The sequence below is a fragment of the Sinocyclocheilus rhinocerous genome, unplaced genomic scaffold (assembly GCF_001515625.1).
Source record: "Sinocyclocheilus rhinocerous isolate Xijiao unplaced genomic scaffold, SAMN03320098_v1.1 scaffold1112, whole genome shotgun sequence".
Lineage (NCBI taxonomy): Eukaryota > Metazoa > Chordata > Actinopteri > Cypriniformes > Cyprinidae > Sinocyclocheilus > Sinocyclocheilus rhinocerous.
Genome location: NW_015657961.1, coordinates 129,859 through 155,416, shown reverse-complemented (window position 1 = coordinate 155,416; position 25,558 = coordinate 129,859). Strand labels below are relative to the sequence as shown.

At 35.8% G+C, this 25,558-nt stretch overlaps 1 protein-coding gene across 2 annotated transcripts in view; it reads left to right on the top strand.

Annotated features, from left to right (window-relative positions):
• The first annotated feature begins 15,765 nt into the window (after positions 1-15,765).
• Positions 15,766-25,558, top strand: part of LOC107721784 (single-stranded DNA-binding protein 3-like) — a 60,494-nt gene continuing 50,701 nt past the window's right edge. For both annotated transcript variants that reach the window (XM_016529944.1, XM_016529945.1), the window contains exons 1-2: positions 15,766-15,984; positions 24,978-25,050. In XM_016529944.1, the coding sequence (XP_016385430.1) occupies positions 15,929-15,984; positions 24,978-25,050 (129 nt within the window). In that variant the 5' untranslated portion in view covers positions 15,766-15,928. The remainder of the gene's footprint in view (positions 15,985-24,977; positions 25,051-25,558) is intronic.

The window sequence follows — 25,558 nt, the reverse complement described above, 5'->3', positions numbered from 1 at the left end:
CAGCATTTGGCGGGTCGCATATCATTTTTCGAGGTTTTTGTTTGCTGTGCGCCTTTTTATCCATCTTCCGCGAAGTATGGAGCTGCGTTGGAGTGTTTGATAGTATTTTGGGTGCTGTTATATCGCTACACCATACAATTTGTAGAAAGAAAAGGCTGACAAGGTTTTGAGGTTAATGTGTTACAAATAAATCAAGCACAAAGCTTGAGATATTATTTTAACCTGGTGAAATGTAAATGACACAGCGCACGAAACTATATTAGTTTCTTTTTTTTAAATCCATCTGGACCATAGAACGGGACTCTCAAAGCCTTGATATCCGGGAAAGGTATCCGGGAGACAAGTCAGTAAATTCGAGTAAAATCACAGGCTTCGCTTATCCCGTGCGAATGCACCACACGAAATTCAGAGGTGGGGGGTTAATTTCAAAATCACACAAGGTCCCCAGATAATACTAATCCCGTGCGAATAGGGCTATAGACTGTATAAAAACAGGTTTGTAGTCGCTGAGTGGAAAACATCTTGCTTGTTTTCATATCATTTAACCCTCCTGGTGTTGTTCGGTAATTTTAGACCGAAAAAAAATGTTTTGAAATTTTAAAAATCGCTACTTCATCGGAATGATACGAAACTTGATGATTTTTATGGCAGTCGCAATGTGACCAAAAAAAAGTCGCAATGTGACAGAAGCATGTTTTTGCAAATGCGTGAAATAAAATCAATAATTCAGCCACAATGCAGTAAAAAACATAAAACACAGACACACTGTTAAACACACACAAATTAACTGATGTTGTAGGAACAATATGGCAAAATTGAGCCAAAAGCCTCAAATAAGAGGTTGAAATCAGATTGATAAACCTCTGATAAAGAATTCCTATTCATTTTTGTTACATTTTTGTTGAATTTTGATGTTATGTGTAACAAAATGTCTTTCTGTGTGTTCCGGTTTGACTGTAGTAAACATTCTCCAGTCATTTGTAATAATTGCGGAGGTTGTCTGTGATCTTAATCCCGTGCGAATCGGCCATGTCTGTAATTTGTAAAGTAAAAATTCCCCCGCAAATGACCTACCATATTTCGCCGAACACCGAGGTCCTGTGATAATATCAGTCCCGTGCGAATCGACATCTCTGTGATTCGGCCAGAATTTGGCAGGTCAATTCATTTTTGTTACATTTTTGTTGAATTTTGATGTTATGTGTAACAAAATGTCTTTCTGTGTGTTCCGGTTTGACTGTAGTAAACATTAATGACATTTTAATTTGAAATATTAAAATGAAATGAAATTTTTTTTTAATGAAAAATTGAAAATGAAAAATGTAACTGACATTTCAAACAAACAAATCTAAACTTTTATAAAAAGTTGTCTTTGTGAATGTCTAAATATATATCCAAATCCACAACTTAATAAAAATAAGTATTTATGTCTAAAAACAACTAGAGACTAAACCATGGAATTGCAGATGTTTTTCTTTTTTTACTCCACCAGATGGCACTAATCTGCCTTAAATTGGATTTTAAAGGCATTGTTACTAATTTAACATGAAATACTGTCATAATTAAAAAGTATTTCATATTAGGATTTTTTTATTCTTTTCAATGAGGAAAAATTGATAATATAATTAATAATATTAATTACCGGTAGTATCATGAAATTCTCTCAAAATACAAAAGAAAAAATATTATTGAATAAAAATATATTACATTGATTTTACTGAAAATAAAAAAAGGTTACATTTCAGGTGTTGGGTCACTTTTGACTGTAAACAACTCAAGTGTGACCCCCCAAATGAACAATACCAGAGGGTTAAAAATGTATAACTGAGCTTGTAAGGCACGGTAGTAATTATTACACTGATATATATATATATATATATATATGTATATATATACACACACACACACACACACATGTGTATGTATGTGTGCGTGTACATGAGTACACCCTTAATAAGACATGTCGTTCATCAAATCTTCCCAAATGGATGCCATTGAGATGATGGGTGTCTCTACCAGGCTAGAACGTTTACAGAAAGGATAAACAGTGGCTGAGGCTATAATCTAGTGCCGAAAGAGTAGGACATGTGTGGATTACTGTCTCTCTATCCCTCTCTGTATCTCTCCTCTGCTCTCTCGGCACCTCATGACATTTCTAATTGAGTTAAATCTCATTATTCACGGCAGGCTTTGGTTCTGACACCGCATGCATCCATGTGTCTCAAAACAGATCACCCTTACTTGCCACTGTGGTTAGCGCTCTGCCTGTCGGTTGAAAGGAGAGAGGGATTGGTTACTCCGCTGAGAGTGCTTCCTTTACTTTTCCCAGACTTCTCTCCCTCAACATTCCATTGAGAATGTGTCCTCAAGTGTGTCTTAGCACACACTAGAATCGCTCTGAATATGTGAAGGGTTTTCAGAGAAATCTGTGAATGAATATATAGTTCTCCCTTGGAAGAAAAATATATAGACAAGAATGACATATGGTACAAATATAGAGCTGTAAAATTATTGTAGATAGCATAGTGCAGATAAATTGGCCTTGAACAAATTAATTGAGAGAATTAAGTTCATATCTGGTACTTTTTTGATTACAGACTTTGGTGTCTTGACTTTACTTGTAATTATGATTTTATGTCTCACATTTGTGACTTTACTCTCATAATTGCAGATTTATGAGATTCCTCATCATCGTAAGTTTACTTTTATGTAATTTCAACTTTATTTTAAAATGAAAAAAAAATTGTGACTTTTTTTTTTTTTTCAAAATTAGGAAACTCAGAATTCTAACTTTTTTCCTTGCAATTCCGAGGTTACATCTTGCAACTTTACATCTTGCAATTAGATTTTTTTTCCTCTGAAATCGGAATTTACATATTCAGTTTTTTTTTTGTTTCTGTCACAGAATAAAAATAAAAAAGGTAATCGCGACTTTTCTCGCAATTCAGACTTTTTTCTTAGAATTGTGAGTTGATATCAAGACAATTCAGAAATGTGAGAAAAAAAGACAGAATTGTGAGATATAAGCTCATTCTTGCGAGAAAAAAGCTGCAGCATTTGACCTTTTTTATTTGTTTTATCCTGTGGTGGAAATGGGTTTCCATATCTTACATTTGCATTTTTATATCACACAAATGCAGCTTACTTTCTCATAATTGTGGCTTTACGGCTCACAATGTAACTTTCTCCTAATTGCAACTTCATTTCTCGCAATTGTGACTTTATATCTCATAATGAGTTTTTTCCCTAATTTAAAGTCCATACAAATACTTGTTTTAGTATTTACTGAAACAAGTCTGAAACAGGCTTCCATAGAGATTGGGTCTCTTTCTGAGACGAAAAATATGAGAAGGGAGAGATTTATGCAGACATCTCCTTTGAATCTCATTGCTGTCTAGGGGAAACAATTGAGAATTTAAAGAGATCTCATTTATATTTTTCATTCCTATGAGATTCTTGTCTGTAAGTGGTCTGTGTTTGTGAGTTTAAATCACACAGGCAAACAGACACTATTTCTCTCATTAGGCTTACGCTGCTGTTTGTTTTAACATACGGCTTTATGTGTGAACGATGAAGACTCCCGTTTGCGAGGAAAGAGCGTATTGTAGGGTTTTTGTGAAGTGCTGTCAGGAGTACTCCAGTGTTAACGGCTGAAGAGACGAGACATGGCCCTTTACCTCTCGCTGTCTGTAGTTTGTACACATGCTGTGTGTGTAAGGGAATGGGGCGGGGGGGCCACGGAGGCCCTGAAAAGGGTGGATAAGAAACTCTACAGCACTGGCTCAGGGCAAGACTGTCAACAATGTGTATTTCACCCCATTGAGATGAAACACACAGGCCTACAGCAGGGACCTTCATTCAGATCACTTCAGAGACATCTGCTTGTAATGTTTGTCAGTGCGTGAACATCTCACATCAAGGACTGGTGAAAAATAGTGTAATGTTTCCTTAAAATAGGATGAAAGTTGGTTTGAATTGATCATTTATGTTAATCAATAGGATATTGTTATTACATTAAATATTTTATGTTAATGGAAAAAGTATTCAGAGAAAAATAAGAAAACTATTTAAATGGATATATTTGGTTTTAAATGTACATTTTCATTTAGTTTAAGTGGATGTACTAAACTAACTAAAACGAAAACTGACATACACATTAAAAATAATAATAAAATGACAAAAAAACAGCAAAATCACTATTTTAAGATTTAAATGAAAACAGAAAATACAAAATAAAAACTAATTCAAAATGATAATATCTATAATGAATAATATGTATAATGATACTAAAATAACACTGATTCAACTGAATGAAATAATTAAATTAAAAGCTATAATGGTATTTGTGCATTTTACAGAGCTGAAATGTATGACTACTGTCATCTCCTTCGAAAAGCAGTGACTCTCTTAAATCTGTCATTTCTAGGTCTGAGTGGAGAAAAGGCTGCAGTCAGAAATAGGCCAGGTTAGGTCTGGCTTTGTTTTATAATCTCACACTGACCTCTTTACTCGGTACTCTCTCTCTCTCTCTCTCTCTCAATCTCTCCTTCCAACCCCCAACTCTCTTTTTCCCTCTAATTCTCTTTTCCTCTTCCATCATTTTCCCCTCTCTGTTCTCTCCACTGCTTCTAACGGATGTTTATTTCAATCGTAGTTGAGTTTACGTTCAAAAATAGTGTTTTTTCTAAACGCACAAAACCAGGCCTGTTTTTATCACAGCCAATTTTAGTCCCTCCACCGACGACTCCTATCACTGATAACTAAGATGCAAGGCATTTTCTGGCCAGCTAGTCCACATACAGATTCACTGATCTCATAGAAAGTTAGTAAAGTGGATGCATGGAATTGTAAGTTGGATTGTCCATTGATACACAGCCCATAACCTCTGGAAAAAAAATTATATTTGCTTTTTTATAGGTCTAGTCCGACAAGAGCCATTTTATTGATGTCAGCATCCAAATTCTGTCTGTTGCAGCAGGCCTACAATTTTTATGAAGTCCTAGGAATTGGCAAGCATGGAAGTCAAGACGAGCCAACAGGAAAGACCGGCAGTGCAAACATGTTCATGTGCTGTAGAGGAAAGGAGAAAAATATCTGTAAACATACATACATACATACAACACACCCACAAGTTTATTTTCGTATTTTTGTAGGGACTTTCCATTGAATATTTTATTCAAATGTTCTTATACTTTTTACTCTAGTCAATTATTTTCAGGATTTTTTTTATTTATATAACTGTTGTTTTTGTTTATATCATTTATATAAATACATTTAGGTCATTTTAAAATATCTATATTATAATATTTAAAGTCATTTTCTACATAGGCACATATTTTAAATTCTTGACTACAAAAACATAGGTATTGGAAACTGGACCAAAGATACAATTCATTATGTAAATTCATTATGTGAATGTACTGTCATTTGTGACAGTATGCCAGCAGTGTGCAGACTGTCATATTATATGGGGTGAGTTGGAAGCCATGCTAATTAATAGGCCTTTTTAGGTATTTCAGCTAAGAAAAAAAAAACTTTGTTTTGAGCAACAAAACTAATTATTAAAGTGTACAAAAAATACAAAATACATGTTTATGTTAAAAACATTATAATTTTAGTTTAGGGAGACAGAATTTACTAATACTGTCTGATTCTATTTTAAGTTTTTAGCTGTTGAAATCAACTAGAGGATCAATACATTTGTGTACCTGGACTTTTGACTGAAAAACTAAAGTCCTTGTGAAATTTTTCCCCATATGACAACTCTGATTTATATTGTTTTATCTTTTAAGTAGCTGTAATCATAGGGAGTGTGATTTATTTTCTTTTGAATTAATTTATTTTATTATAAAGGGTTTTCTAAATTCTTTTACTTCTCTTAGAGACAGCCCTGTTCTTTAAGGTCAGCAGCGATGCACTGATTTTTTGTATAACTGTGATAGCATCCTCTGGAATTCATTAATGCAAATACACAGTACTCACAAATAAGCTGATTGGCATGCAAACAAGTCTATTCAATTAGCATGAAATCGGAATAAAAGCACTTTGAAAGTGCAGTATTGGAGCTGATGAGAGATGCAGGTCTGTAATTGAGCATGACCTACGAGGAAGTGCTGAAGAGGGTCTTGCCCTAATACTGCCGGAGGGCTTTTTTTTTCTTCTGGCATCTGGGCAGGAGCAATTACAGCTTTGCCATTTAAATAAATCAATCTAGAGAGAGCAACAGATCAACCTCCGTTTAATGCCTAATTAATTACTAAGGCTCCTCCTCCAGAATACAGGCCCCAGTTAACTATGCAAATAAACCGGCTCCTAATGATACTCCCAACACTGAAAAATGTCCTACACGGGACAAAAATGCCAACCTATAAATGGTAACATCTAAATTATTCAAGTCACACATATTATTTACATCACTAACCAACCTATATGCATTATATTATACTAACAAAATCAATGTTTATGGGTTAAATCAGGTAGAAATAGCTCTTTAAGGTAACAATTTATCATAATTCAGAATAAAACAGACCATGCAATTTATTTATTTATTGTAGTTTTTTGGGGCCTCTTATCTTTTATTAACACTAAATTCAATGTGTATATTATATTTTTGGGGCTCTTTTTTATTAACACTAAATGAAATGTGTGTGTATATATATATATACACATATATATATAGATAGATCTATCTAGATTTAAAAATGATATACAATTTGAAAATAATTTAATATAATACTTTTTAAATTAATTAAAAAAAACGAATTGATCTTTTTATACATAAAACTATTTTTATTTGTATTATATATATAACATATTTACAATTGATTATGTATAAAATACATAAAAACAGTAATTTAAACTAAATTACAGTATTATTTATTTAATTACATTTTTATAATAGTTTTCAATATAATTCTTTATAATGATCATCATTTTATACTCTGACAAAAAGATGACTAATTCAGTCCATCCTCATTACTGTCACATTTCAGTAACCTGTCACTTAAGCATTATAAAGTTGCTTCTTTATTGCTATTTAAGTTGCTTAAAGTCTCTTGCTTTTCCCTTTTTTTTATTGAGCATTGATTTCAATATTTCCATCCTTGATGATACATGTCCAGTATGATCTGTTGTCTGTTTATCTCACAGGCCATAAGTAGAAACTGCTGGATGTGTAAGGGTCATAAACTCTCCCTGATCTCTGTCATTGCTGCTGTTACACCCAGCCTCCACCAGCCCCCTGCCCCCACCGGTAATTGGATGCAACAGTGCTTTCGCTCGGAAAGGGTGTCATTATTCTATAGGTGCCGGAGACCACATTCAATTAAAATGAACTCGGGAGATGGGGGTGATTGCAGCTAGCGTCTGCTGCGTTGAGTTCAGCTTATCAGAAGTTTCAGAGTGTTAGTGCACTGGTGACAGTGTGTGTGTGTGTGTGTGTGTGTGTGTGTGGCGCGAGGCTATGAATATCTGAAGTTAAAAGTGATAGACTCCTTGATGATCAGCCACGGAATAAAAAGTAGAGATGTAGTTTAGGCATCATTATATATCCTTAGAGATCCTTAACAATTGGTCTCACACGTCACGTTAAGCTAAATTCTCAGGTTCTGTTACCTACTCATAGCACCATCAGTGAAGAAGAAAAAACAGCCCCTGAGAGCGGCACAAGAGGCCCACCCATCTCCAGTTTAATTAAATATTTCCCTCCTGAGTCTGCGAGTTGATGCCGTGAGCATTATAAATCAAGAAAAGGGCATCTGCTGATAGGCAAATGAAAACAGACTCGCTGAATAGGCAGCACGGGATGAGCGCAGCAGATTAAAATAAACAAAGAGGGTGACGTAAATAGCTCTTCATCCTCTCCTCGTCTCAAGTCACTGCCGCTTATTTGTCGTATACACATATATGAGTTATGTTAATGAGATACTGGGAGTGTGTGTCTGTGTGTTTGCGTAAGGGGTATGTGGGTCACGTTTCCCTGTTATAACCCCTACCTCTCTTGTGCGCTCAAAATATGATCTTTCGCGCGCAGAAATGTGGCAGAAATGTAATCCCATACTCCTCAACCTCGGCTGGGGTTGTTATGATCTGGATTGCCCTCACCAGACATACACGAATGATACTTATTGGACGCTGGCACACTCGTTAGAATGCAGAAGTACGTACACATGCAAATAAGCACCCATTTGCATGCATAGATGCACACACGTAAACTATCGCTGGTGTCATTTATCAAAATCTTTATATAGTACATACACACATGCTGCAATACGGCACCTCCAGTTTACACAATATACTTGCATTATTGTCTAGCTCACTTCATAGTTATAGTTTTTTATAAAAAACTATAGTTATATTATAGTATAATTATAGTTTTTTATAGTTTTTTTTTCTCACTTCATATTATAGTTCACTGAAACATAAACATTAAAAAAATGTTGCTTGGAATAAAATAAACTTTAACTAAAATAATATTTAAAAAATATTTCAGCTAGTTGCCAAGGCAACATTTATTTTCTTTAACTTGATGTACTACAACGACTAAAACTGTAAAAAATAAATAATATAAATAATAAAATACAATAAAAAACAACATTAATAAAAAACTATATAGACATTTAAAACTATTAAAAATGACAAAAACACAACAAACAGGAACTTTAAATTGAAAATGGAAAATATAAAACTATAACTTAAAAGTATATATAAAAAATAACTAATTAAAAATATTAATTAAAAACTATAATAGAATCTTAATGATACTAAAATAACAATGCTTAAACTCCTAAAAATTGATCTGCCTACCAAAGCAGCATTTTAAAGGGATAGTTCACCCCCCAAAATTAAATTTGATCATTTATTCACCCTCATGTCATTCCAAACTAGTTTGACTGTCTTTCTTTTGTGGATCACAATAAAGATATTTTGAAGGGTGTTTCGACCATTTTTGTTCATACAGTGAAAGTGAATGGGCTCCAAAACAACATCAACAACAGCAAAACTCAGAATCTTAAAAATATATTTTGTGTTCCACAAAAGAGAGAAAATCATATGTGTTTGCAATGCCATAACGTGAGTAACTGATGTCTACTATGATGTCTTATTTTGGCCACATGGCATATATCCACATTGTGAATTTAGTCCCATAATGCAGTTCAATGTGCTTAGCGAAAATATTAATCTTTTATGTCTTATTACGATATGTCAGAAATAGTAAGAGTAATGCTATTTCCAATTCAGTTATTGCTTATTAATATACTTCATTCAGTATTGGAAAGTAGTGTTTAAAATGCTTAAGTCTAACAAACAATGAATTATTTTAGCCAATGTGTGCTATGTTCTTATGCTTACTAGTGTATTGCGCTGATAACTCAGCAACATGCTAGCATCAAACACTACTGTTGTCATCTGTGAGTCAGGTCTCCCATGTGTTGTTGTGCATTCTGTTTTATGAGTAGTGTTCCAAATAATTCACTCATGAGGCTTTAAGATGGTTAGTGTGCTGCTTTAGAAGCCACCTAAGAGGCAGGTCGCAGTGAGGCAGCTCACTAGGTTTTTGGAACTGTGCTACTGTATCTGGTGTCATCTATCGCAATACAGTCAACATACTGTATACTACAATACTGCATTCCTAGTTCACAATGTGTTAGCTTACTTGTCTGACTCACTTAAACTCTCTTTCTCCCTTTTTCTCTTTCTCAACCATGCACACACGCACACACAAACATTCATGCCCCCCTCCTACTCCTCCAACACCCACAACACGCAACCGAGAGCAAGGAAGATTTCTCACTGGCACTAATAATGAGATCCTTTTCTCGAAGGCTACCCCTACCAATCCAATTCAATATGGGAAACCACAAACACATTATGCACATTAACTGTCGTGACGAGAATCTGGCTACTGTGCCCACGCTGCGGATGTCAAAAATGAGGCACATTTCACAGAGCACTGAAACTACTTTGTGCAGCTTAGCATTATAACTTCAGGGTACATTTAGTTTTAATTCTTAATTTTCTTCATTGCAGTGCTCCCAAGGCAGTGTATCGATAATTCTCAAACTTTCTGGTTGGGGGTTATTCTAAATCGTTAACCTTAAGTGAACTTATGTGAATAACTCATCCTGAACTGCGTAACATTATACACCCATAATTTCAGTCTTAAAGGGATATATTTCATATTATTTTATGTTTCACAGAAGAAAGAAAGTAATGCAGGTTTGGAGCGATATGAAGGTGAGTAAATGACAAGTTTTTATTAATTTTTTTGGTTAACTCTCCCTTTAAGTGTATCAATTTTGGGACTTTGGATACTTTATACTTATTAAGAAATGTAAGATTACATATCGAAAATCTCCCATTTACACTGATAGAATAGCATTCTAAATGTTACTACATCAGTCATTATAGTCTTTGCATACTTCTTTCATTGTGATTGGTCTTCTATTATTTGTATACCGTTTTTTACAATACACTTTTTTTTTCAAAGTAGCTATACATAAAATCTTAATGATAATATTTCTGATATCTTAATATCTTCATGCCTTTCACTGTTAATAAAACAGATTATTGGAGTATGTTTTAAAAGAAAATACAATTTCAGTCTTTCTACTTCAAAATGTCATGTTTAATTCAATGTATTACATCCAGATTCTTTGAAATTATTTGTGAAATTTACTAGCAGTTTCTGAGGGAAAATAGTTTCTACGCTAAATTTAGCATTTACCAGATTAGAGCTGCATACTAGTATTTGCATACTACATTTTGATTGGTCTTGCAATGATGCATATATTTGAAGATGCCTTTAAGTTCCATACACATGGCCAGTTGGAATGGAAACTGTAGCATTAGTACAGATTAAGATTCATTGATTACTTTACACATCAGGAAGACAGTTACACTTACCAAAATATTTACATAAGCCACTCCGGAGTTTTAGCATTTAGCTCAATGAACACTTATGGGATTCAGCTGCTGATTACATTGTGAAGTATGTGGCCTGCCCACCTCACTTCCATGTATCTCGTGGCAGGGATGTTTACAGTGGAAAGGGGGAAATCATGTTCCTGTTTATTGACTGCAACTGTGCATTACAGCAGACTCATAAGCAAATGACGTATTCCCAAAAATGTGGAAAAGTGTTAACATTGATCATTAGATTCATATTGAGTCATTTTTTATTTACATAAGCCACTCTGGAGTTTTAGCATTTAGCTCAATGAACACTTATGGGATTCAGCTGCTGATTACATTGTGAAGTATGTGGCCTGCCCACCTCACTTCCATGTATCTCGTGGCAGGGATGTTTACAGTGGAAAGGGGGAAATCATGTTCCTGTTTATTGACTGCAACAGTGCATTACAGCAGACTCATAAGCAAATGGCGTATTCCCAAAAATGGTGTTAACATTGATCATTAGATTCATATTGAGTCATTTTTTCACTTTAATAGAGAGACAGTATGTCTGTGCTGGAAGGAGAATTGTGTGGATTGGGTGATGAGACAGAAATGAAGTCTGTGTGTTTGTGTATTATCTTCTTTACTTATGAGTCTGAACAAATCCCTATGAAGGTCTATAATAACACCTGGAGAAAGCTAGCCATTAGCATTCACATTCTTCTCAATGGCAGTTGCTCACTGGTGCATGACAGTCTTTGGCATTTAGTTCTGGGCTCATTACTAAGTCACCTGAACTGTAAATGCCATGTGACTAATTACTCTGGAGCTTTTGATTGGCTGATGATGCCATAAGAATTCACACAGTCCCAAGCCTTTCATTTGCAACTATCATGACCTGTGATGATTTGTACAGTACCATTTAAAAGTATGGGGTCAGTAAGTAAAAAAAAAATGTATTCAGCATATAGGCATTAAATTATTCAAAAGTGACAGTAAAGACATTCATAATGTTACAAAATATTTCTGTCAAATAAATGCTGTTAAATTAACTTTCTGTTCAATAAAGAACCATGAATCTTTTTAAATATTAATTCCCACAACTGTTTTCAAGATTGATAAGAAGAATTGTTACTTGAGCAGCAAATCAGCATATTAGAATGATTTCTGAAGTATCATGTGACGCCGAAGACTGGAATAATGGCTGCTGAAAATTCAGCTTTGCCATCACAGGAATAAATATATATTTTTAAATATATTAAAATAGAACAGTTATTTTTCATTGTAATAATGTTTTACAATATTCCTGTTTTTACTGTTTTTAATCAAATAAATGCAGCCTTGGTGAGCATAACAGTTTAAAAACGTACAAACTTTTTAATGCCAGTGTTTAGAAGTATGTTCCTTAAATAACATACAAATACATATACAGTGGGTACGGAAAGTATTCAGACCCCGAGCTCTTCAGGCAGTTCCTTTGACCTCATGATTCTCATTTGCTCTGACGTGCACTGTGAGCTGTAAGGTCTTATATAGACAGGTGTGTGGCTTTCCTAATCAGGTCCAATCAGTATAATCAAACACAGTTGGACTCAAATGAAGGTGTAGAACCATCTCAAGGATGATCAGGAGAAATGGACAGCACCTGAGTTAAATATGTGAGTGTCACAGCAAAGGGTCTGAATATTTAGGACCATGTGATATTTCAGTTTTTTTTTTTTAATAAATCTGCAAAAATGTCAACAATTCTGTGTTTTTCTGTCAATATGGGGTGCTGTGTGTACATTAATGAGGAAAAAAAATTAACTTAAATGATTTTAGCAAATGGCTGCAATATAACAAAGAGTGAAAAATTTAAGGGGGTCTGAATACTTTCCATACCCACTGTATTTGTGATAAACAAAAATTTTGTCAAAATAGGCTACATGGCTTCTTCTGAAAGGCCATCGATGGAGAAAGACACATTTTGCCAGCAGAATGGTGTAGTTCCAGCATCTACCAGCTTACCTGTCCATGCTAACCAGCCAAACTTAAACTTGGTGCATACAAGGAATGCTAGAGAGAATAAGATAGAATGAGGAACAGAGACTACTATCAGGCATCTTTAACTCTCATTCCCAGTGGCTTTGCCACGGTCTAACATACTGAAATACTGAGCTTCTGAGGTTTGGTGCATTTCCATGCAATGATGCCATTCACCACACTTGTTCACAGCGCAGCATTTTTCCACAGTCACTTCTGCACGATCTGCCTTTACTCCCCAGGCAATTCATAAGGAGAGACACTTTCTCAGCGGTCAACAGTGAATGTTGTGTCAAAAATGCAATTGCACCCCTGATTGCCATTTAGCTGGGTGTGTCTGTTTATACTTTTCATTACATTGCATGATTAGGAACAGAACTCCATGTTACATGCCATTTCAGGCTGAAATACTCATCCTCATATAGACGCTCGTTTGAGCTTTTTTAATATAAAACATTCAAGGATAGAAGAGGATAACCTTTTGCTTGAATTTTTAAATGTTGGATGTTTTGGTCTGCTTGTTGCGGCACTGCTGCAGAGGTGGAGAACGCAGGTATTTGCTATTCTCAGAGTGTCTCGCCAAGTCGCTCTCTCCATCTCCCTCGCCCTCCATCTTTTGCATTCTCTCTATCTTCACATTACCCTCCATCTCTCTCTCTTTATATCTTTTCCTTTCTCTTTCTTTCAACCTCCATCTCTCTCCCTTGCCCTCTTTCTCTCTCTAGCTCTCTCTCATCGGGAGACGCCTGTGGAATATAGTCATCAACATGAATTTTTTTTCCACTCTCTGGAAGAGGCAAACCCTAACAAACATGTAGTCAGCTGTGCAGTGGCTCTGCCTTTCCCACAATAAAAAACAGCATGAAAACATCACCTCGGCTTCGGCATCCTGCTCTTAACTCTTAAAGAGACACTTAACAATCAGTCATGAGACTCTACTCATTTTCAGATGAAGCAAGTGACTCATTTGTAACAGGTAGATAAGGTGTACATTATCCAACATGTTGCCTGGCTTACATGTATTGGTATTTACAAGATGTTGCCAGAGCTATTGCCATAAACATGACTCAGCCGGGCCTCATGAACCACAGGAGGAGGCCGGAGAGTGTGGAGGAACATTCTGGGTAAACACCACTTGTGTAATGGAGACGATATGGTTAGCTGTCCTAAATAGGCCTCCACTGGTGTCCTTGTTGACCTAGTATCATAATGCACCCTATACATGCTGTAAATCAGAGCCTGACAAATGCATTTCAAAACACACGTCACTTTTTCAACTCGGATTGCTCTGTTCTGAATAACCGTATAACACTTAGAATAAATGTATAAATAAAAATACATGTGTGTGTAGAAAATGGTTGATTTAAATGAATAAATTTTGCCAGTAAAATAATATCAATATGAAGCCTATGCTTCATTACTTGAATTCATTTGTTTACCATTTTTTATCCTGACATTGAATCAGCGTAATATTTTGACTCGTACTGGTCTTGATATTAGAATGGCCAAAATTAGAAAATAAATAAAAATAGTTGCTATGATAAAGTATTACATTTGTAATTCTAGACTGAACCAAATGGTGGCATAAAGCCTGGGAATGAGCTCTGTCTAGTAATGTTTAACAATCTAAACACAAGTGATTGGTTTTTGAGTGTTTAACTATCCAGTGCATTTGCTTGATGAGCACATTTTTCCTTTATTGATGTATTTCCTATTGAAACAGGAAGTTTGGGTGGGACATATTAAAGTTGCAATGTAACAGAAGTAGCAGCAGATCTTTTCTTCCATATTGTGGCATATTCGAGTGTAACTGTAGGCTGGGGACTTCAATCCATCGATTGCTGATTGGATTCTGAGATGCATTGTACTCAAATATTAATGTGAGATTAGCTGTGTCTCATTTCAAAGGCTGCGCCAACCTAAAGGTCACATTTGTCTGTCATATAGATCAACAAGGATTATAAAAGTAACAATTACAGAAAAACTTTCATGAAATGATACAGCCTCAATGACAAATGCGGCTGACAAATGTGACCTCCGGAGGGCGCAGCCTTTGAAACGAGACAGCCATTGTGAACATATGTTACCAGATAGAAGCCTCATTTTCACCAGAAGCTCAAGTTACAACATTTTAAAAATATGAGGTTAAAAAAAAAAGTTGTCTATAAAATGTTCTATAAAATACATTTACAAACTAGATATTCATTCTATGCAGACTTTAAAGGGTTCGTGTCCCCTTTTTATTTAAAGAGCCAATAGACTTTAGTTACATCACAACCACAAACTACGATTTGTTACATTCAAGACAGCTGCAGAGAGTTTTGGGGTGAGGGGAATTTTAATTTTAGAAACCATTTAATTAGACATAAATCTGTATAGTACAATCATTTAAAAAAAATAAAATTTGAAATGTGTATTTTTTTCTAAAAATGAAGGAAGCTAACAGACGGACTAAAACTCTAGATTTGATATTTTGTGGTCTTTAAACTGATGTCACAATGAATTTCAGAGAAACAAAAAAATGATAAATAAAATAAAAAAATAATGGAAAAATTGTCACAACCTTGCTTCTTCAAACATTACAAATAAAGCTCCTTAAAAACTAATCATATGCACACTGGTGCACAATTACTTTTTAATTGTACTGAAAATTCTAAATATTAAGATGCAGTAACACCATTTTTCAGTTAAGTTTGTTACTTGATTTACACAGGTCTAGACAGTACAACAATCCAACGAATAGAGTGCCTTCCCCTTTAAGTAGCCCCTCCTTTCTCCACAGCAGGGGGAGGGTGAGCATAATCCTGGAACAGCAATTGAAAAAAAAAAAATCCACCAGTAGACTGTTTCAAGTTCCCCCAGCAGAAGCTGTGCCTGATTTGTGGCCAATGCTGGAGATGTTCGAAAAGGGAGGAAAACACTAAGCGGGTAGCTATGGAGATAGACCGTTTTCTGGCCGCTTCCTTTGACAGGTGTTGAGTAGGTTAAAAGTCTTCTAACAGAGGCCACCATGTACGCCAAAGGGAAAGGAGCTGTCGTTCCATCCGATAGTCAAGCCAGAGAGAAGTAAGTGAATTTGTGCATTGTCACATATTGAGCAAAAACCTGCACGTTCTCTGATGCCTGCGCTGCACTGCACTGCACGAGACGGCTATCTAACACTTGACTAAGTAGTTTCTTTGCAGATTCTGTGCAGTGCTCATCTAGCTGTGTTGCACAGCTCTTTTGAGGTGTTTTTGTTTATGCATGCTGCTTGTGCTTGCTTTGGAGCAACTTTGTCATTCATTCGGGTAGTAGACGTTAACTTACATGAAGGATTGTACCATGCAGATGCAGATGGAGAGTTTGTGGAAGGTTTGGATCAATGCGTGATGTAGATGCTCAGATGCTTCTTGTGCATGAGACATACAGATCCCAAGATCTCATTTTTGATGCACGTAATCATGTTAGAGCAGCTGTACAAACTAATGTAATAAAATAGTTTGATTTGATGAGTGAGTTTGTGACAGTTGAAGATTTTACTTGGTTTAAAACACCCAGACTTGCGCGTTACTGTTATTCATTGATCTTAGTTCCACTTTAAGTAGTTATAAAGTCTCAGTTTCTTACGTTTTGTGTTAGTGACTTTTTAGGTTTGTTGTTTTAAATACATAAGCCTGGGTTTATATTTTGTGCAAAAGCAGGAGTTGCAAGACATACAGTCTAACAAGTTATGCATAGTATGTGGACAGTGTAGTTTAAACAAGGTTTCCATAAGCACTGAAAACCTGGAAATATCAGGTGACATTAAAAGTATGATTTCCACACAGAGTCATAGAGATTTCTATAGGGATATTTAAGCTCTGCCATGTTTAAGCAACCAGATATTGATCTTATGGAGTAAAACTTGCCAGAGGATGTTGAGGTCTTGTTGAAAACATTTGTACACTAATAAGTTTAATTGTTTAAATTATTCATTCAAAAGCTTGATGCCTGTAAATGGAAAGTTGTTCCTGAAATCTCAATGAAATGATTTTTAAAACCCTTATCTGGCAGTTATGAATGACTGGAAAAGTCATGGGTCAAAAAATGCATGAACCCAATTAAAAAAATGTATATCTCAACTAAATCTAATACCAAATGACAGCATATCCTTGCGGCAGTAAAACTTTTATTGGTTTGTAAGGTTGTCTAAAAGCTTTTTTAAAATTTTTTTTTTAGTTTAGACTGTCTTAAACATTAATGGCTGATAAGTGTCCATATGGCTAGTTTAAGACATTGTTGTTCTCATAATCTGTATAATTTTTTAATAGTTGCTTGGTTCTGATAGGCTGCGCTGCACCTGTGATCAGCTTCAGTTGTTCTTTTGAAACATCTGAATTCAGGTTGTGCTGATCGTGACCACTCAAAATGATGAGGATCAGAGTTGGACAACACACTTTAAGAGGCTTAAATGGAAAGTACGAGATGCTTAGTTTAAGATAATGAGCTGAAATCACATCCACAGTTTTATACTGCTCATTTGCATTTGTGCTATACTGAATGTTCAAGGACTTTTGTATGTTCAGAAATGGCTTGAATGAACGATGCACCTTAGCAAACGTAATTCCTGCTGATCTCAAATTTGTTGTTCAGTTTGTATTCTCAGTAGTCAGGCGTTTTTATATCTATTGTAAACTTTAAATTACAACTTGTGGCGAAACTTTGCCTTTGCTCCTGTTAACAAACGTTGGTTTTCACGAGACACACTGGCGCGTGCGCAACGCTGAACTCAGAGGTCATCCGCACGGAACTGCTTCCCTTTACAACAGTGAGCGCAAGCTACATTAAAGTGATTATTACGTTTTGAATATGGATATTTTTCTTACAAAAACGCATCGATTCGCTACAGAAGGCCTTTGTTCACCCCCCGGATCCGTGTGAGACACCTTTTTTTTTTATGGATGGGCGCTTTTTATTTAACTTGTTTTGGACTGAAGCATGCAACACCCGCTGAGTGCCATGAAACAGCTTGAAAGATCAAAGACAATTTTTTATATAACTCCGACTGGATTCGTCTGAAAGAAGAAAGTCATATACACCTAGGATGACTTGAGGGTAAGTAATTCATGGGCTAATTTTCATTTTTGGGTGAACTAACCCTTTAAAGCACTATAAAATCCAATTTATGAAAAACGGATCCATTGGATGTACACCATCTCTGGCCAAAAGAGCAGATGGATTCTCAGTTTGGCAGCTTTGATGGAAGGATGTGGCTCTTTGGTTTTTTGTCAAGAGAACTTTTTAGGAACTTGTCATTTTCACCCTTTTCCCTTGTCTTGTGCGTCTGCTGGGTGAATAATTGATAGGAGGGTTGAAAACATGATTTCCTAACGGTGCCTTTGTAGGACGGTTATGTGTGATTCATTCATGTTTAAAGATGGTTTTATCAGAGAGCCTCGGGCGAGATGTCAGGTGTGCTCAAGGCATACATTTGGCAGATTTCTTTGATGTGAGGACTCCGTGTGGGCTCTGTTGTGATGAGAGCGGAACGTGGGGACCTGTTTATCTCTGGCGATACATTTTAGAGATTTTCCTTTGGAGCTGTCATGAACTGTCATCTGATTTGTCCTCGCCTTGGTTCATGTCTAATGAAAAATGTCACATCCCTGAGCAAACCCTTCTAAAGGGAGGTTTAATCTAAAACATACTTATTTACCCTCATGTCATTTCAAACTGTTATGTTGTTCATTACATGGAACACACAATGAAACATTTGGAATAATTCCAATCCCTGTTTTGTCATACAGTGACAGAGTGACTAGTCTGTCAAGATTCAAAAAGGTTGTAAATGCACCATGAAACTAGTCCATATATATAGTCCAGGGTTATTATATTTTGATTTTTATGTTATGTTAAATGTTTAAATTTTCCATTCAAGACTTTGTGGTTGGTAAGATTGTTTTCGAAAAAAGTCTCTTATGCTCAACATTTGGTTTATCAAAAAATACAGTAAAAATACAAATACATAATACAGTAAAAATACATACAGTATTCCATTGATTATTATCAATGTTATCAAGTTGTGCTGCTTAATATTTTTGTGGAAACCATGTTTCATTTTTCTTATTTTTTTGATAAATAGAACAGAATTTATTTGAAATAGAAATCCTTTGTAACATTATACATGTCTTTACTGTCATTTTTGTAAAATGACAAATCAATTTAATGCGTTGTTGGACTTGATGAATAAAAGGAAAAAAATGTTACTGAGCCAAATTTTTGAAAGTTAGTGTACAATTTATCAGAAACTAAAACAATTTTTTATATTACTATTCTTTTACTATTTTTTTTTTAGTTCACTTAATGGAAACCACTTGTTTCTGAATCCATATGATAACTTTTTGTGAGTAATTTTTCAAATCGATTAAGTCATGAAACTCATTATGCAGCGCTCGAATCATATTTTTTCACATCATAATGTCAGATCGCAAGACATGAAACCAATGATTCTTGATGTTATTGACATCCAGCCTGTGCCGTATTTGATCTCAGATAACCCTATAATTTTTGGGTGAACTATTCTTTTAATGGCCCTTTTGCTTCTCTGAAAGTAAGGGGAAAAGTGCTATGAAAATAGTGTTTCGCACCTGGCTTTATATTGTAGGCCAAGCAATCTGACCTGTGTTTAATGTTCCCAGCGTGCACGAGACTCCCCACAGTGCTACAAGGAGTCATAGTAAGGCTATTTTGCAGTAAGACCTTATGTTCCAGCAGTACGGTAACATCAGCTCTTTTTACCTCACTCACCTCGAAACAAACCCACCTATGGTGAACTACTCCAACATCACTGGACTTAGCTCTTCTGAACACCTCTGATTGGCAGAGCTTTCTCCCACAGGGAGACTGTAGATCTGCAAAAAACTGAGGGGGCAGGGGCTGAGAGACTCGCGAGTCGTCCCCCTGAGCATTCCCTGCAGCAGTCCTCTTTTTGGGGCTTTTGAACAGGGAGGCTGAGCTTTAAGACGGCATGCTGCAGGCTCCAGAGGCCCCAACCGGTGACAAGGTCTCCACCACCCCCTCCCCATCTCTACAATATAGCTCTTTATATGTCCTGTGCTCCTCTGGAGAGAGCGCACCATTTAGATTTTGCTGATCAGGTTTGCATACATTAACACCTCCTCTCAGTCATTTGAATATGAGAGAGTCTGGCATATAAAGACAGATGGATTTGAATGGTGTGTTTCAAAATAAAATAGAATGTATTGCTTTTTTTTTAGCAGTACCTGATAGGGCAAGTATCACTATTACTATTGCTTGTACGTTTCACATTCAGCTTGTAGCCTTTCTCACACTGTTTGTGCTACAAGCATGAACAATATCTTAAATTATGTGGCTAAATGAGCAAAGGTAGGCTTTGCTTTTCTAACTGATTTTAGTGTTTAAAATATTTTTACTTGGTTGATTATGTACCAGTGAAAAAACACCATAGATGGAAAGGCAACAGTGAAACTTGTATGCAGGGTTGCCAGGTCTACTTAAAACAATGCAGCCCAATTGGTACTCAAAACTAGCCCAATCGCTTTTTGGGGGAAAATGGCTCCAATTGCTCCAAATTCGTGTTCCAGTAGGGTCAGAACCTCCTTCCAGAGCGTTCCACCTCAGTCAGAATTGCATTCAGGTGGCGGGGGGTTTTACTTCAACCCACGGACTAAAGCAGTATTATAAAAGTAGCCCAGTTCTGCGGGAAAACCGTGGGTTTGGCAACACAGCATGTATGACATTCTTCCCTGGAACAAAACATTTTAAACTAATAAAAAATGTAAAAAATGCTTTTTTTTTTTTTACAATGAAAGTCAATATCCCAAATTTTTATCCCAACATTGCTAATATTGTCTGCTCTTGCAGCTAGGCCAGACACTTCTTCTTGCCCGCACCTCATGGTCTCGTCCCATCAGCTGTAGTTCCCTGTTCCCATCCCTCTGTGATGTCTTTAAGTGTTTGGGCTTCCAAACAGGACCTTCGGAATCCAGAGGCCCTGTTCTTGGCTCTCGCACTCAATGTTCCTGACAACTACACAAGGTGCTCCTGCCAATTTGAATGAACGGTGTTCAATAATACATCAGGGCCAGGTGCTGGTACCCTGTACCAAAGCACACAGTACACTCCTCCACCCAGATCACATGGGCCTCCCTGCCATGAAATTTTTATAAGCACACTCCTGGGAATCCACAGTGTGATCCAGATCGTCTCGTGCTTCCCTCATATTTAAGCAGATGGCAGCTGCTAGATGTTTTCTTCAAGCCCAGCGGTCGAACCCCTTTGGTGTTCCTAAACCCTTGTTCATGGTAAGACAGGTAGTGAGCTAAATAACTAGCAAATTGCAAAGTGAACAGTTGACTTGACTAAATTGGTCATGAGTAAGTCAGTCAGAGACATGTAACTGTGGTTTTTACTTCTTCAGACTTAAGGGTTTTTCCATTATTTTAATTTTAGTTTTAGTATAACATTATAATACAATTCATATATTTTTTTTTTTATAATTTAAAGAAGAAACCAATCCGATGTATAGTTGACATTTGAGGCTTAATACTATAGAAAAGCACTAAAGGTTTTTCCAGTTAGAGTGTTTTCAGCTTGTTTGTTTTCATATAAAAATACGGCATGCAGTTGCATTAAACAATGGTATAAACATCATTCAATGTAAATTGTGATAATCGTAATTAATAATCGCAATTACAATTTCAAGGGAATAATCGACAATTATGATTTTTGTCATAATCGTGCAGCCCTAATTTCAGTAGTAATATTACAGTTACCATCCATAAAACAGCTACTTAGTTACTTTTGATGCCTCACCCCCTACTGATTTGAAATCCAACAATCCAATAATTGATAATTGAAACTTCCTTGATATTTGTGTTTTAAAATGTTTTTAAATGACATTTAGACCCAATTTTCTATATATATTAAAAAATATATTTTTTACTTCGGGCTAGCAAAATCTGAAGAGTGCCTGGCCGAAGGGCTACCAGGGATTTTGAAATTTTTCGAGACATGTTAAATATTTTGAGGTACTGTGTTATTAACGGACAGTATGCTTTCTGGCACTTTAAGTTCAATTGAGACACATTATATATAAAATTTCGATTAAATGCAATTCTACATAGAAAAAGCCATGGTAGAATAATGTTTAATATGTTTAATTTTATACAAATGAAAATGTCTGTGAGTGAAAGATGCAATGTGTTGCTCATACTATTGTGTACCTTGTTTATATTGCAAATAGGTTTTTCTGAAAATTTCTGGTGGAAAAAAGATTGTGAGATTGGGACTATTGAACAGACTGTACATCTGAATGGACTATACACTAACAGCCTCATTTTCATTCATGTAAAATTAAATATGGCATTTTTCCTGACTAAGCTCTTTAACAAAGCTTGAATGAGTGTCATGGGTGCAGTTCAAATGCAAGGCTTTGAAATGTATAGTGATATTCACTGAAATGGCTTTTGCTAAATAAATAATTATGCCATGATTCCAAAAACAAACAAATAAAGGGTGTCGTATAGCGAATCCATATGAATCAAGCAGCTTAATACAAGTCTTGTGAAAAGATGTGATAGCTTTAGATGGTGAAAAGATTTAATTTAGGCTGTTATTTACATCTAAACGTTGAAAGGTTGACAGGAGGGTGAGTAAACAATTACAGAATGTTCATTTTTTTGGTGAACTATCCCTTTAAAAGAACTGTGATAAGATTGGAAATCGAGATCCTGTCTGAAAAAAATCATGATATGACATTTTTGCCATATTGCCCACCCCTGCTTCTGTTTGTCATGGCTAACAGGTAAACCGAAATATAGCTTAAGTTTATTGCTGACATGTTAATTCTGTAGATCCTTTGTGGCAGTAGGACCTTTAACTGGACTTTGTTTGAACCTCTCTTCCACAGTTTTATGGTTGTCGTTGACTCCCCCTCCATCACTGGCTCTCGGTGGGAGGCATTGTCGTTCTGGTCACTCTCCTGTGCTTTTTTCCAGTGTTTGTGCAGTGATGGAGCGCTGGATCTCCTCCTTGTCATTCATATACAACTTTATCACAGTCATTGACTAGCTGATCAGTGGGAGCTCTCCTCTGCTATTTATGAGCCTGCCACCCTGGGCTCCTCCTTCCACTGACTCATTCACCTCCTCGCTGATGCCTGGGAAAGCTTCCTGCTCCCACACAAATACACGCTTCTGCCCACTGGATGTGCGTTGGAGAGAAGGCTCCATCAGAACAGTGCTATCTTAGTATTATTCATATATACTATTATAATTTTTATTAAAATTTGAAATGTTTATATATATTTTTTTCATTTTTAGTTATTTTATGATGTGATTTTGTCATTTTTTTTAAATAGTACTATTTAGGTTTGATTTATTTTATTTCAGTTTTAGTTTTAGACTAGTTTTTGGTTTTTAATTGTTTCAAGTTATGTGTTTCAACTTCAACTTTTTTTCAGTTAGTTGCCAAGGCAACATTTCTAATTTTAGTTTAGTTTAAGTTTTCCATCGAATATATATTTTACAAATTTTATTTTAGCTTTATTTCTTTTAAAATGTTTTTGATAGTTTTAGAAAACAGTAAAAATCCTGTATTAGATAGATTACAAGATTGCCAATGGTTTTTATATTCTTAAATAGTAATGGTTAGCACACATGCACCAAAACATTGAGTCGTGGTGCTCAAGTTCGAATCTGGCTCACAGCATTTTCCCATTTCCTGTTCTCACTCTCACTGTATCTATTCATAAAAGTGGAAAAAGGCCAAAAAATCTGAATGGAACATAGAAGTAGATATTTTGAAGAATGTTTCAGCTGTTTTTATTCACACAAGTCAGTGGGATCCAAAACAACACTGGACCCTACTGACCTTCATTAAAACAGTATTCCAATCAAATTTTGTAAAATATCACTGGAACATGAGTAAAAAAATGATGGCAGAATTTAAATTTTTGAGTGAACTATTATAAGTCATCTTTTCTGTGTAATCAGTGTTTAATTTTACATAATATGACCAAACCTGTTATCTCTCTGTTGAAACATCGGATTTGGACATCAACGCACGTCCATATGGAATAGCCAATCTTGTGTGTGTATGCATTGCCTTACCCATGGTGGAAAATAGTGTTTTTGCCCAAGTGTGCTGCAGCCAGTCTAAAGCTGTGTTTCTACCAAACTGTGCCGGTCTCTGAATGTAATTTTGCCAGGAGAGCTTTGCAGTGCTATTTTCTCTCATGGCTGATGGAAGGGAAAAGGAAAAGGATAGGAGCAGAGAGATGGTACAGTTTCAGCCCCGATGTACACTGGGAGCTGGGTAATTGCTAACCCAAGCAGCTAAACAACAGACATAATGGATACAGAAAATGACAAAAACACAAGAACCGCAATGGTGCCATCAGATTGCCGTGACAACTCCAGCTATACATGCTTTGGCATGCTATACATCTTTCTGTTCTTTTCACGGAAACAAACGGGATGTGGAGATCAAACATGCGGCCGCTGCGGTTGATGGGTGTTTTGTATGTGCATGTGTACTTGTGTAATCAACAATCCCTATTGTTGTTGATTATAGTCACTGATTTTCTTTCTGAAACTTTTTGAACAATATCCAAACTAGAGTGACCGCAAACAATTAGGGACTGAAAGTCTATATCTCTGTTCTAAAACATTGCAAACTCCCTACATAAGCAGCTACCTTCTAAGGCTGCATGAAAACCTATGCTATACATAGGCAGCAACATATAGCGATCTGCACATGGAACTTGCAGTTGATTTTCAAAAAGTTTGATGTCAGTGTGTTACAAAGATAATGATGCAGTATTCAGAATCAGATACACATAAAACTACTTGGCACACACAGCATTTTTTTTTTTTTTTTTTTTTTTTTTTTAATTGAAGGAAATATATGGAAGTTTATTGTTTATATTCAAAATGTTCTTGTTATCTTGGAGCTATTATTTTTGCTTACTTATAGTATAATCTGTGATTTCCTGCTCAGAAACGTCAACATCATGCCCTGAATATAACGTCTGTTTCTCTCTTGTTCTCTTCTAGGTTAGCTTTATACGTGTACGAGTACTTATTGCATGTTGGGGCCCAGAAATCAGCACAGACCTTCCTTTCCGAGGTAAGACACACACACACACACACACACACACACACACTTTAGTATGACTTTAGTACAGATTTTAGTTAGAAAACACTTGTAAATTATCATCCACCAAGCTGCCTTTTTTATAAACAAGTAATATAAATATAAATTTCTTTAAGAAAATTATTTTCTATTGTGGTGATATGGTATCACTTACAAAAGCATGTTTCCTATCAAGCTTGTTCTTTTCTGTAATGCTATAAAATCCAAATTGAATCCACTTGTTTCATTTGAATGGGGCAGGATGTTGTGCGGCTGCGCTGTACTGCCACAGTAACATTTTCTGGATTTTTCTTGCTCCACATTTAAATGAGAACATTAGAATCCATTTAATTTTGTTGTTTGTGTCAGGAAATAGCTTACTTTAATGTATTCACTTTAAAGGTGGGGTAAGCGATTTCTGGTAGCCAATGTTGACATTTGAAATCACCAAAACAAACACGCCCCTACCCCAAAAGGGTCTCGCCCCTATTTTGATAGCTCC